The following is a 14,924-nucleotide window of genomic DNA, read 5'->3' as shown; positions in this document are numbered from 1 at the left end:
CATGTGTCGAGACCCTGGTGATACTACGAGCGAAGTTGCATGTTGTCGAGCCTTCTTAGTGTTTTAAAAATAGCAATAGATGCTATCGTAAAAGTGCCTCTTGCACTGAGAAAATGAGCTTGACCCGAAAACCAAAATACAGTAAATCTTAAAAGTGCCTCTTTCATTGTAATTATGCATTTACACGAAGGTTTGACTCTTATACATTCAAAAAAAAAGGCCTAGGTTGCATTTTGGTGAGAGTTTCACTTTAAAATCAGTATGATGTCAAACCCAAACTGAAAGTACTTTGAATACCAAGTTTTACAAGCTTTTGTTTTTACATGGACAAAGCATGAAACATGGAACATGGAACATGGAGACTTAGTTTAACTTCGTATAATATATTTCAGTATTTCATAGTGATCCCACTTACACCATACATATGTATAAGACAAAACCAAAACATTGACGATAACACTTCCCCTCCATCCCAATCACAACCACCCAGATTACAACATTTATAACAACAGTTTAAAGCTCAGTACAAAACTCCTATGCAAGACAAAACATCCCCCAAATGCTAAAACAAAGGTAAAAAAACACAAACAAGGGGAACATTTACCTTTTCGAAATTAAAAATCCTAAAAAAATTAGTCCATTAAGGTATTTCTCATGGAAGAAACACAAATATTTAATTGTACACCATATTAACTGTAGGGGGCTCGGACTCAGTCCATTTGAATAATATACATTTCATTGCATATAACAAGGTTAAGTTTAATCTTAGTTTAGACTTTTTAAAGTAGGTGAGGTGTTTGTGCCATGCTGGCAAGGCTTAACTCTGTTTCTTTATCTAAACACAATGGAGGTCAACATGATATCTTGTTAAGAGATACCAGTAGAACGTCATGTTTGAACTGTTTTCTTTCTGTTTTATATGCAGCCTATGAAGTTGGGGGAACACCTGAACAGCCTGCTTCTCAACATGTGTGATGATATTACATTGAGTCGAATGTCGTTGCGCACGGTGCTGGACATCTGCAGCAAACACATTAGAAATTCGACTTGTGACCCTCCCTTCTCCTATATCAGAAAACTGGTCCGGTTGGTGCTGGGCAGCCTTTCCCAGGTACGCAGTTTTTGTTTTTGTTATTATGCGGGTCAGATACAACATTCCTGTCTTTTTTTCTATATTTTTATTTTGGCTACTCACCAGAAAGCCCTCAAGCTTTTATCCTAAGACTTGTATCTGCTCCGTCAGTAGGTTTGTTGAAATACCCAACAAATAATGGGGCTTACGCTGACAGAACATGATGTCAGGATGGATGACTCGGAAGGAATGACCCTTTAACTTCTGTCCCCTGCTTTGTTTTTCTTTCACTCTCACCGTCTTTCTCTCAGCTGGACGGTCTGCTGACTGACAGAGAGTCTCTTCCAGAGCGGAGTAAGGAGATTCGGGAGAGGTTGCGGGGCAAAGGATTGCCCTCAGGTAAGATGAGTGGCACCGACACACACATTAAACACAGGGCAATCAGAGCTGAATTTGCTTGTTGTGCTGTCAAAGAAACTTTTGAGAGGTGTTGAAAGCGTTGTTTATTTAGGCAGTGATTCCAATTTCTTGGCTGCCAACAGTTCATGATAAAGAGGCCTGGTTCCTATTAATCTTCAGTAACACTTAATGTTTTTGTTATGTTCGCTGTGTTCTGTGTGTCTTTCATTTGAGTGGCACAAAGCCTGGAATGTGGACACATCACAAGTTCCTACATTAGATTGGTTATGTAGAGAAAATACGATGTGAACAGTTCTTAAAGATCAAGAGAGTTTATTATCTGTGCTGAGTTAATGTTGGACCTACTGTTTGGTAGTTGTTTGCATTATTTAGAGAAATGCAGATGTACCCTGCCCTGGTTGTCAAGCTATTCGTCACTTACATCCTCACTTTCTGAGTTTGTGGAAAAGAATCGAAAGTAGACGAGGAACAACATGCTGCAACCTCGAATGGGGTTTAATTCAGGAAAATATGACCAAATCTCCCCAGTGGTTTCTGAGAGAACTCCGGCAATTCTCCAGGCCATGGAAAGGAGAGCAGAGCAAAAACATGGCTTCCCGTCCCCATTATGTAAGCACGGCATGGCATTGATTACAGATGCATATTTTGGAGTCACCAGTGAAGCTGCTTGTCTGCTGTTTGTATCAGAGCTTTGTTTCCCCACTTGAGCACCAGCCAGCCCTAGGGAAAGTACATGCAAAGAGTATTACTCAGTTCTTAAGAGCCTTTCTTCTCAAGGAGCTGCTCTCTCCCTTCTGTATGCCAGTGGTTCCAAGGTCTAATTGCTGTGAGGGGAACTCAGTCATTGTCTCCTTTTTATGTTTGATATTTTATGCAGGCATTTTTTCATTGCTATAGTCCGTATGACGGCTACATTACAGGAGTATTTACTGAAAAAGTTGCCAACAATTGACTTCTTTGAAAAATGAGACATCCTGTTCAAAAAAGGTTTTTATTTTTTGCTCAATCTTGTCCGGTGCTTCCCTGAGTTCCTGGAAGTCCGCCTGTCTGTCTTTGATCTGTTTTCCTGTTAAGACCAAGCATATGCTTTATAGATTAAACCACCACATGCAGCGTTTTTACAGGACTTAACGTCTCCTCCTGCTCTCTCATTTCTGCGTCTCCTCCACTTGTTTTTGCTCCCGCTCGCACACTTTTTTGCTTGTCTGTCTATCTGTTTCTCTCTAAAACAAGAGCTGTCATTGGCAGAGTTTATATACAGCATGTCTGGAAAGTCCAACTTGAAATTTATGAACAGTCCAAGAAGGCGACGTTCACTATTCCATTTCAAGAGAAAGACAGTGACAGGCAAAGCTGGAGAAATTGTTTGTTATCATGCTACAATATGTTCTGGTGTTTGTTTTTAAATAATGGGAATTGTCTCCTGAACCAAAACAGACTGTCTGCAGAAATTATTGCTGCCCCTTAAGGTCAAGAGCAGACAAGCCATGTTTCTTAATTTGCTTTTCTGTGTAATTTTCTGTGTGTTTTACAAATTCATTACTTCTATTTGCCATGAATGTGTGCTGCTTTCCTCCCCAAAGCGGTATAACACAAACTTGCTATTGCTGCTACAAATTCTGAATAAATGCCATCCAATCCAACAAATAACCATGCTAAATTCAGTTGTGGCCCGATGAAAGATATTGAAATTAGAATTTATAGTGAATTTATCCAACCAGCCATCAGAAACGAGCAGCTGTGTCCCTACACTTGGTTATTATTAGTTATTATGTTAGCAGGGTTGTCAGTCATAATTTATTGTACTATGCATCTCTTATTATGGCTAATTGGGGAAAACTGAGGACATGCTGTATGCCTACCCAATTATTCATTTACTGTAGCAGGCTATCTGGGGCTGTGAGAGGCCCGCTGCAGGTCCTCAGTATGTTGAGGCCGAGCCAACGTATTAAAAGAGGGAAAGCCTGCAACTGACAGTGCTGTGTTTAGTTGTCGTGTCATGCTGATACTGTTGGAAAAGGGCGCCAGGTTGGACAGGCACTCAAGCATAATGAAGAGCAGTGTATTTATTCAAATCAAAATCCTTGTTAATCCCTCTCTAGGTCCTCCTCTGATCATAAATACCACTTTCAGTAATGAGCAGAGTGTTCATAACTATGTAATCTGCTTGGAATGTCGTTCTGATTATCTTTTATACTATATACTCATACTTTATAATATGAAAGATGGATATATCCTAAAAGTAAATGCCACTGCTGCTTTTTTTGGTGTGTCTCTATGTGTTTTGAGGCTTGCGGTTTAATAAAACTTTGGTTCTCTCCTGTTCTCAGGGAGGAGTGCTGCCCCCAGGGTTCTGGAACGCTACCGAGCCAGGACTCAGGAGCAGACGTCTCTTAACAGGGGCCTCAGTCGCTCCATGGGCTCTCTGCCAATCCAGGACCTGTTAAAGGGCGACGAGGGGGCAGCCCAACAGTATTCCCCGTCTGACTATCACCCTAACTCTGAATCCCCCACAGAACTTTACCCCAAACCCCCCTCACTCCAGCACCAGCACTCATATCCCTATCTACACCCCTTTCACCCTCAGCAGAAGGGCCGGCCTGTGGAACTTGACAGGAGGTCTTTACCCTTCCACAGTGGAGAAATAAGCCTCAGCCAGGCTCGGAAGACCTGGGCTTCCTCTGTGGACTTGGCTTACATTGACCCAGAGGCTCTTCGTTTTGGGGCTTTGGAGGATGCGCGCAGGGGCAGCAGTGCCATAAGTACCCACTCGATGGGCAGGGTCAAATCACCCTTGCGGGCATCTAGAGAGAGGGAATCTCGTTACCCCGAGTTTGGTGGGCTGAAGAGCAGGAAGCCTCATCACCACTCAGCCTTATCGGTAGGCTCGGGCCTCCCTGGCGCCTATGACAGGATAAAGGAGAGACAGAGAAAGCTTCAGGTGCTGAGGCAAGCAGTGGATGGTGAGTAAACTTTCTTAAAATAAATGTGCAGTGAAAAGGAGCAGTTGTTTTCAGTGTCGAGACTAAGATGAATTTGCTCTTTTTGAATTGAGTCACCAGGTTGTTTTTATGTCAAGTTCCTTATGAAATATACAAAGCATGTCTGTTTCCACAAGAATGTAAATCAAACTGGGATTTAGTTTTGCTTGTGCAAGCGCCAATATGCTTCATGAGAATTGTTTGTTGGAAGGTTGAAAAGCTTTGGAATCCCCCACATCTTCTTTCATGTCTGAATTTGGGGGAAAGTGTCCAACGATTTCTGTAACTTTCCGAAATCTACAATCAGACATTCCCACCCACGTTTCACTGTAAAAATGTAGTCAGTGTTTGACCTCACTCAAGCATTCTTTTTTCATTATTTACATAACAACAGTATTTCTGCCATTCTTTACATTTGAAACTGGGTGCTGCAAGGACAAACCTTGTATTAAAACAAGATTTTGTGTATTTGTTTATGACGCCCGACTTTTCATCCCAGTTTTGAGTGTGGCAATTTCAGCAGCTTCAGATGTTTTTGTCTTACACTGAAATTGGACAACACATCCTAGATTTCATAGCCTGACAAAATCTTGACATTTACAATATCATTGGTTGTTCTATGTAATGGTTGTCTGGTTAGAAGTTAGTGGGAGTAGGGATAGGCAGTCTGGCCAAAAAATTATATTGGGCAATCATGATCCACGCTGTAACTTGTGATCTTTTTTAAATTCCCTTTAGACTATAGCCAAACTGGACATCAGCCATGGATTTCTCCATTTGCACCATTAAAACAAAATATTGTATTAAAGATGGTCCCTATTCTGGCACAAGCTCATCACCCGCCACGTTGTAAGTCACGTTGCATTATTTTTTTAAAGATTTTTTCTGGCATAGACACCTTTATTAAGCAGTAGACAGATAGGAAACACGAGAGAGAGAGGGGGATGTGACATGCAGCAAAGGACCTCCGGCCGGAATCGAACCGGGGTCGGCTGCGTATATGGCATGCGCTCTAACCACTCGACCACCTGCGCGCCACGTTGCATTATTTACATCACCAAAGGAAGAGCCACGTAACATAATTCATCCAGTTGGAACAGTTATCAGGTTGGCTACATCCCTCTACTGGTATATGTGAATGTACCGTGGACTTTCATGGAAGTTCAGCAAATGAACTAAAAGGACACGTAATGCTGCAAACTCTATGATTCGCCTGAAAAGTAAACTGTGGTTGCCTTTAAAATTGATCATAATCCAAAACTGGCAAATTGCCCACCTTTTTAAGTGGGAATTATTGATTGAACCTCAAACAATGTAAACAGCCTCTGAGAGACAATAGGCACAACTTGAAAAAGTAGTTCTCCTAATGAAAATAACATTGATTCACTGATCACACACAGGTGTCCCATGTAAGACCAGCAAGCTGCAGTGTTGTTTACCTGCATCTTACAGACTGTACAGACATGTTTTTGCAGCTACAGCTTCATTCAGATCTTTAATCTCTGCCCTTTTGTTTTTTATTTTCATTGCAATCGATTACGCACACAAATCACCTGGTCATAGGTGTTGAAATAATGGGATGTTGGTGACTGACCTGAGCTTCAACCTGTGTCAGTATTGTGTAATGTGTTGTGCCGGTTCTTTGTCAGAACAGGTTGTGAGTTAGCTTCATAATTTAAAGATACTAAGTTGATGCTAAGTGTGAGGTAACCCACATTTAAAACAGGAAAATCCCAGCTTTAGTCTGCTACTAAGACAATTAATAAAATCTTCACATAAACTATAGCTTAACAGGGTTCCAGCTGTGTCATTGAGATATACGGAAATGTCATACTGTGTGGTAAAATGAATTTATCCGGCAATAAAAGAGGATACAGCAGCATGTGTGGAGAGGCTGCAGGCAGCCATCAGCTGTGCAGCACTGGGAGTCGAATATGTGACGGTGACTGAATGACGTGAGCAGACACTGGGACTAGTTACAGGTTGTGTGTCTGTCTGTAACTACCATGTGGGATGGGAGCTGGGTGCTGGCTTGAACAGAATATCGTTGGTGGTGGCTGTGCAGCAATGTTTAGACAGAATGTATGAGTCACTGGTACAGAGGTTTCCAAATGGCTGATTCTAATTACAGACCAGTTTAATTCTAGCCTGCTGCTAACTGTCACACATGCTATATCGCCAACATCCGTACTCTTTTTGTTTTTCTTTCTACCATGCCTGGAAACAGACAGATATAAGCACACATATGCGCAAGGTATTTACATAATCGCATGCTTACACCGAGCACACACAACACAATTGTTTAGCACATCGGCAGTCAGCCCCAAGAGCTTTAAGTTTCCCTCCAGAGCTTATTGAATTCTCAGTAAAGTCTCTATAGGCAGGTTAGTTTTATACAGAGTCACATGGGGCTATATGGGCCTGCTGGCCATTTGGGGACAGCGGAGGAGCATGAAGTATGAATGGTTTCATACAATAAACCACTGTCTTCTACCTCTTCTTCCCTTTCCTCCTCCTGCTGGTTTCACATACTCCCGACTGTGCAGCTCCCTCCAACCTCCAGCCTCCCTGCTTTTCTGGCAGCTATTTTTAATGCTGACCGATCCACCAACCGACGGCATTCTTCTCTACGAGGCTGTACTCTACTGTGGCTTTTCATCCCAGCCGAGTCCTGCCTTCCTTCCCTTCCCTCCCCTTTGCCTTTTTGCTGATTGTAATCAGAGTCACTTGGTATTTTAGATTTCATATGATAGTGTGAAGTAGAGAGGAGCTGCTCAGCCTAGAAGATCGGTGGGTAGCCCCAGTCTATTGTCCCAGCTACCACACTGTATGTATATATATATATATATATATATATGTGTGCGTGTGTGTGTGTCTGTGCTTGCTGAGAGAGGACTGAGTGGATCTTTGTTTATTTTTTTCGTCAATAGCCTCTGATTATATTAAATCATAGTTGATGTACGACAATATGCTGATGCAAAGGAATGTTTACTACCATCAAATCTAACTGAGGTTGACTACGAAGCCCAAATTTTTTTGTATTCCATCCCAAAGCTATTTCACGATAGTATGAATGGGGCCTAATTGAGCGCAGACCATTTGCAGGGCCTCGTGGATGTGTTACTTGGCAGAGACGTCTTTTTCTTTCTTCTTCTCTTACTTTTTTCTGTTCTTTTCTGCAGGAAAGTGATGGCGCAGCAGTGGTCAGTGCTCTCAGGTTTCACCCAGTTACACACTGCTTTTCTGCCCTCCTTTGTGTGTGTGTGTGCACTCGAAACTCGTGCTCAACTAAATATGTATTACATGAACATAACTAAACATTGTGTGTGTGTGTGCATGCCTGTGTGTGTGTGTGTGTGTGCATGGGCATGTTTATACCTGGTCCCCCTATGTCTCACCCGGTGCCTCTGCAATCCCCCCCACCCCACTCCGTATTGGTGCCAAGGTGCTTCAATCAGGAGAAACTTTCCTAGAGGCTATAATTGGAGTCATGCGTAGCGGATGAGGGAATTCCAAACATTATTGGACTTTTCCGGCACTTGGCAGCAGGTCATGGGGCTTTGGGCCCGGGTTGGTCCAGCTTGGACAAAAATACAGAACACTGCTACCTCAGAGGAATGGGAGGTGTTCATGGGAGAACAACCCTCAAATTGTTTGTAAATGTATTAACATTTGTAGGTTTGTTGACTCTGAAATCTGCCGCACAAGTGATATGGAAGGCTTTTGATCATTGGGTGTATTTATGAACCATGGTAATCAACTGCCTGACTCATTTTTTTTTTTCACACTATGCATAATTTCTTTAAAAAAAGCACTGTAAAGGTTCAGGATTAGTATAAATATATTGTAAATGGACATTTTCCCACTTGTGGATTTTTTTCTTCACTTGCAGTTTCATAAAATAGGCACTCTGTTTTTCTTCTTAGTCATCATGTTAACTTGAGGGGGGAACCTAAGGGTTCCTGTAAGCTATTATTCATTTCATACTACGCTTTAAAGGGAGTTCCTTCTTTCTCCCTGAGACCACCAGACTTTAAATAACCCCACAGTCTGAGTTTATGTCTCTTCTCAGCTTGAACACCTCAAAAGGCCATAGCCTGTAAAGGCTGTTTGTGTACTTACTGAAAAGTTGTGCAAAAGTGTCAGTTCGGCAGGGAATCGAGGAGATGGGGGCACACTGGTATGTGGGAGAGAAATTCAGGAGATAAAGGGAGGAAAGAGAAGTAAGGAGATGAATGCAGGTTGCATAAATTGTTCCCTGGAAATGTGTAAGGGCGTGCATGTGACTCCCTCTGAAAGAAAACAGGATTGAGTTGAGTAAGAAGTGAGTTGGAGGCAGCCTCACAAAGTATTAAATCATTACTAAAACTGTCTGACAGTGACTGAAATTCTCCTCTTTTTTCTCTTCCATTGTCTTTTTGTGTGTGCGCATGCTTGCCGCTCATAAGCTTTACTGCTATTGAGGTGAAAAAGAAAGGTTTTTATTTGATTATTGTAGTAGGTCTTTTGTCTTTATCTGTTTCTATAGTATTTCTTGGGATGTAATGGCATTCAGTGGGCAGGAGCAGCAGGAGGCTATTTTTTATTTATTTTCAAAAACCTTTTTATAGTTTCTCAGCAAGACATCACTGTTGTTCTCTCTTATTTTGCCGTGCCCCTGTCTGTCTCGCATTCTTCCATTGCTTTGAAGGGCAGTAGTTGTTTTTGAGGTCACAATGAAATGTTGATCCCAGGTTTTTTGGTGGGGGTTTTCTAAATATGCTGATTCACCCTCAGGTTAATTGCGACCGCCCAGCAACCACATGAGACGCTCGTTTGTTTGACCAGAGAGTCAAATCGTGTCCAAAGACTGAAGTTTCTCCCTGAGCCACACTCAAAACATTTTTTCACAGCTATTACAGTTGTGGTTCTGTTGTGCTCAATATGTCATGCATCCCCCCTGCACAGTAGGATTCCACACAAAATCATAACATTGGCAAAGAATTTTGATAAGTGAAGCTTCCACTACAAAAAATACTATTGCCAAGCAACCAAATCTGTAGGCTACATGTTGGATGTATGAACGGCACTTATCTTAATCTTACAAAGCTACAAATAGGTACATGCTCCATTGCCATGCATTGGGCAAACGGATGTGTCGGATCAAAACTTTTATGACGGGAGGCTGTGGTGCTCGTACCACTTTTATCCATAGGGTCACCAGAATCTACAACACGCAAAACTTTGTGTAGTTGCTTTAACTTAAATGTTACTGTTCATTGTTGTTTTCTTTCTTGTCTCTAGTTGCATTTTTACAACAAGAAGTATCACAGAAATACTTGTTGTTTGTTTGTTTAAGGTTCTCTCTCCTGCTAAGCTGTAATAAAATCATAAACTGTTCTAATTTATACAAAAATTTCCTTTTGGAAAATCTTTTTAGTAGTGGAGGGCCCTTTTTGTGGCAGAAATGGGGTTTGCTCTGTATTATCTTCCCCTACTTCATCCTATAGGTCTCCAAAATTAACATAGCTGCACATACAGCAACATAGTGGACAGTATAGAAAAAGTGCATGTGTGTGACTATCTGTGCATGTATGTGTAAAATATGCAAGTATATACAATGATACAATGTAATGCTAAAGCTAAGAGGCAAGGTAATTACTCTGAAGAAAATGCTTTACTGCTTCCCAGTGTACTGTTTAAGTGACTCAAGGACCAGCGGAAGATGGAAAACTATTTTAATGCTTTGTACTTAAGATGTATATTGAAAAAAGACATCATTACAAAGAGAAGTCTGTTGTACTGTGAAACTCTGAACTAAGATGTCTTAGTAATGACAAGGGAATGCCACTTATTCAAGCAATGTAGCTGATACTGAAGAGCAGGACTTTCGAGTTCTGTGCACTAAGAAGCAAAACACAAACACATCTCTCAGTGTTAGTGTTCAGAGTGTTTATTGGGTTTTCCTGTGTTGCCACAGATTTTCAGTTCATCATTGAGTTTATGAAGCATTGCTCAAAGAGAAGTAAATAACTGTGGTGAGCTCGTCTGTACTTGCTGTGGTTCACCCAGTCAAGCAGGACAAAAGATTACGCCCTCAACAAAAAGCTCTCTAACCTGACAGGAGGCATGCCCACACACATTTTTCAGTCGAGTTACATATGTTTTTCATTTGGGTTGTTTACCAACAGCATGACTAATACCTGCTTTCTGTGCCACAGTCTACTGGTCTGGGGTTACATCAGTTGTGTCGTGAGTGTCCTATAAAAAGAAGCGGTAGCTCGACGGTTCACCTGTTGCTCGAGAGATACAACTATTTGTGAAGTTCTTGAAAAAGAAACGGCTTTATCTTAACATCCCTCTCAAAGAAGTCCATATAACCATTTTTAAGTTTTCTCATGTGCATGAAGTTTATGTTTGATCTGTTTCATCATTACGCAGACATCCTCTTTTATTACTGCATGGTTCATGTTATACTATTTTTTTACAAGGTTGACTGATGTTCTTCGTCTTTCTTCAGATCCAGTCCACACCCACCAGAGGTACCACAGTGATTACAGTTCATCAAGCGAGAGCCCCTCGGTGACCTCCTCAGATCCAGACTACAGGCATGGTAAAAGATGCTTCTGAGGACACCGTAATCATTTTAATACTTAGACTTATTCAGCTGGAGGCCCAGGGGCTGAATGCTGCCCTTTGACATCCTCATTCCAGTCCTGAGATCATTTTGTTAGTAGTGCTAATTAGCTTATTTGTTGGTTCTGTCTGTTGCCAAGCAAAGCACAGAAGTACTCAGTTTTAACTTTATGTAAAGTTATCGTGAACGCCTATCCCAGATTCCCTATCCCAAAGTAAATTCAAAGCTGTTTGGAGTAAAGGCATGTTTTTTGGGCTGTTTGACAGTAATAGGGGCAAAAACTCATTATTGTTTTTTATTTCCTCATTACACTAATGTTGTGAATGTAAAATGGTCAGAAACAAATTATTAGTCAGAGCCTATAAGCTAATTCGAAGAGCAAACAATTACATAAACTTGATAAACTAACATGTTTAGGGCTTCAAATACTCAAATACTGATATAGCATATATATTGAAATCTCATTGGCTAGATGATGCATTTATCATCCAGAGGGAGGTTGAAAGAATGAGAAAGTGGGAGGGGTAAGAGGGGGGGAGAGGAAAAAAAGAGTGCTTGAAAAAAACTGCCCTTGACCTGTGTGTATTCTCTTCATGTCTGTGACATATTCTATTGATAAAGACATTAAACCTGTAGCAAAACGCTGCTATGATGTCAATAGGACTAATAAACATAGTACAGGTAATTTTCAGATATGATATCTATGCACATGTCGCACTAAAAATAGCCACAGCCTCTCTTGACATGCGCTTGAGAAGCGCCACTCATGCATCCCGTGTGGCCAGTCTAACCTGTTAACATAGATGCCGAAAGGAAAAGCGAGGGGTCACGCCACGCAGCAGCGCTCCACAAGCATCCAGTGTTTACACCCTGTAAACTATGTTTGTAAAGATGGCAAACTAGCAGTAGACAAGGCTGCCCACAGGGCCAAGTGGGGGATTTTTTTGTATGTATACAATGTCTCTTTGTCGTGAAAACTAAAAAGTTAGAGGGGGAAAAGTGGATTGTGTTGGGTTTTTTTTTTTTTTATTTGAACACATTTAACTTCTGAGTTTTACAGGTCACACTTAGGGAAAGTTAAAGTCTGGCGCCTTGGCACTTCACTTTTTTCCAACTCTGGCCCTTCTAAAACAGTATTGGAATTGGCCTGTCCTACACCATATGATTTGTGTTTCTGTTCAAACTATTCAACAACAAGTGGCAGGTGCTGCAAGCACGTTACTAATCCATGTTATGTGTGTGCAGCAGAAGTAAAAATGAAGAACCAAAGAAGGCTATATTTTAAAAGATTGCTCAACTTTTCCAGGCCAGTAATGACATGTCCATTACAATTGACTAAATCTATTGTTCACACTGGGATTACTGTTCCACAAGATCTAGAGCCCTGCTGGTTGTTGCTTTATCCATCTAATCATGGGTTGATTTACACCTGGAACGGTGACTGAATTGTTTTAAAGAAAGCCAGCACTAGTCTGGGATTCAAAAAAGACTGGCATATCAATTTTTCGTTGTCTGTCCATCTTAAAGCCAGATTCCGTGCTGTCTTTATGCCAAACCTCACAAACCATACTTTATGGGCTACACTGCAGACAATTCTCAATTTTGAGAAGCAACGTAAAGATCCCTTTGTAGTTTCTTTGTAATCGCCATGTCATTCACTCACCTGGTGCTGCTAATGGAATTAGGTCATGTCTTAAGCAATTTAGGATTGCACAAGATTACATTACCATCACTGTCAGTGCAAAATGAAATTGTGCAACAAAGAAATTACCTAATACAATATCCTTAAGGTTGTCCTACAGCAGTAAACAAAAACGAATCAGACTTACTTTCCAAAGTAGATGTTCTTTTGTTTTGATAATGATTTCAGACGACTGGATAATCAAGATTCATTTACTCAAACTTGTCAGTGCAGTGGGAGACGGAGATAACAAAGGTCAAAAGCAAATTCATTCAAGATGACCCACGCCCATATTCATGCACCGCTCCACGAAAGTTTGGCCTTGAGCTCGGGCAGCTGGGAAAAGTTTAGATGTACTCGTGGAGACAGTGTCAGTTTTAATTTGAAAAATGTATATAACCCAGCACTGTCTGACACATTATGTTGCTATAATGCTTTAGTCTTTTGTAGGCAAATTGGAACCAACAGAGATCCTATTTGTAATGCTGGTTTGACCTGATTTGAGTCTCCTATAACTGCTCCACCTCCTCCAACACATGTTCATACAGGTATATGTTTCCCACAGTGTGGGTGTCTGCATCTGGAGGGTTATGCTGTGATGCAATTGTGTACATCAGAAAACAAAATGTAATCCTTTTTGCGTGTGTACAGCTCATACTTCCACGTCTCTTCCAGCTAAGAAACCAGGCGACGTGAGGAGGTATGGCTCCCAGCTGGCACTTTCCTCTGAACATGACGCCCTGTCACTGACGAGTCACAATGCACACAGGCTCAGGTAACACACATGTGTTGTGTTTTGTCCCTTAAGCAGCCAATCTACAGCTACTCTCCATCTTCTTTCTGCCACCCCAGTTGCTCAGAGTAACCTGATTTCGAAGCCAGTTGTAATCTACAAATTGTTAAATCCTTTAACTAAAAACTCATCTAAAGAGTTGTGGGAAGTGTTGGTTTTATTGTATTTTATCCTTTTTTGTATTGTACGTTGTTATCAGATATATCTAGATTCCCTTTTTATTTTGAACGCCTTTTAAAAGTCAGACTCAAACAGTCTGCAATTTGAAAGCTACATCTATTTAGTACCCTTACGTGAGATGCAGCACAGTAAATTAACATCAGAAAAACAAAACATAAATCTGTCTGCAGCACAATGGAAGTGTGCTGTCATCTACAAAGTACTGTCATCACATAAGAGCTCTGAGACGGGGCACTTAAATGTGACAGGCATCACAAACAGGACACTGCTGGAGACAACTCTCTGAGAGTTGGATGGAAAACTTGACTGCGCCTACTCAATTCTTGGCTGATTAGCTGGTGCGTTTTCTTCATTGCAGGCTTCAGGTGAAAATGGCAAACCTTTTTTTTCCAATTCGTGCTTCCAAGTAAATTTCATTAAATCTGAAATGTCACCAGATGTCTGCTTCAGAATACTTTTTTTTATCACTCACTCCCTCACTCTGGCACATTTCCCAACAAACCTGATGTTCCCCAGAGAGCAACACTGAAATGTAACTTTACAACTTAGTCTGCAGAATCTTTCATGTCTGTATCGCAATGCATCCTAGAATTGAGAAATTTCCACACCTATATAATTGCACGAGTTTCACAACCTGCCTCGCTGCATTAAGTGTTTACATCTTGAATTGAATGCGTTTGTATACATTTACTCCTTTGTTCCCCTGAGGAACTGGTGCCTGCACTGAAATCACTCCACAGTAAAGGGAATCCGTCGATGAAGCCACCCTGTTCGCTCCTCTGGGCCACACACAGCTGGTGTGGCGCAGCAGGGTCAGCCTCATGCTTCGCTAGTGAGGTCATCCAATGTAACATCCACATTCAGCAATCTCTATCTCTCTAATCTCTGGCATTACAGAGAACTGCCCGCTAGCAAATGCACAGAGCACTTGTTTTCCCTTGATGCTTAAAGAAGAAAATACATCCGCTAGTGTTTGGTGTTTGTGTTTGTCTTTTGTGTGTAAACACATTGTGTCTGACATATTCCCCCACGTGTTTTTACTTTAAGTTGTTCTTTTATGGAGAGAGCAACAACAAAAAAAGTCAGTAAATAAGAGAAAATACTCACGGGGCATCACACACTGAACAACAGTCTTGTTTCAATTCAGCTTTTTAACAGTATCGGACTGTTCTGACACCAAC

At 41.2% G+C, this 14,924-nt stretch overlaps 1 protein-coding gene across 4 annotated transcripts in view; it reads left to right on the top strand.

Annotated features, from left to right (window-relative positions):
- The window catches only part of ptpn13 (protein tyrosine phosphatase non-receptor type 13), a 50,700-nt gene that overhangs the window by 14,879 nt on the left and 20,897 nt on the right, over positions 1–14,924 (top strand). For all 4 annotated transcript variants that reach the window (XM_030436129.1, XM_030436130.1, XM_030436128.1 and 1 more), the window contains exons 5-9: positions 926–1,111; positions 1,384–1,471; positions 3,823–4,455; positions 10,973–11,065; positions 13,446–13,545. In XM_030436129.1, coding sequence (XP_030291989.1) covers positions 926–1,111; positions 1,384–1,471; positions 3,823–4,455; positions 10,973–11,065; positions 13,446–13,545 — 1,100 coding nt within the window. The remainder of the gene's footprint in view (positions 1–925; positions 1,112–1,383; positions 1,472–3,822; positions 4,456–10,972; positions 11,066–13,445; positions 13,546–14,924) is intronic.

The sequence above is a fragment of the Sparus aurata genome, chromosome 12 (assembly GCF_900880675.1).
Source record: "Sparus aurata chromosome 12, fSpaAur1.1, whole genome shotgun sequence".
NCBI lineage: Eukaryota > Metazoa > Chordata > Actinopteri > Spariformes > Sparidae > Sparus > Sparus aurata.
The sequence above is the reverse complement of the archived record's forward strand: the minus strand, read 5'-3'. Positions and strand labels throughout refer to the sequence as shown.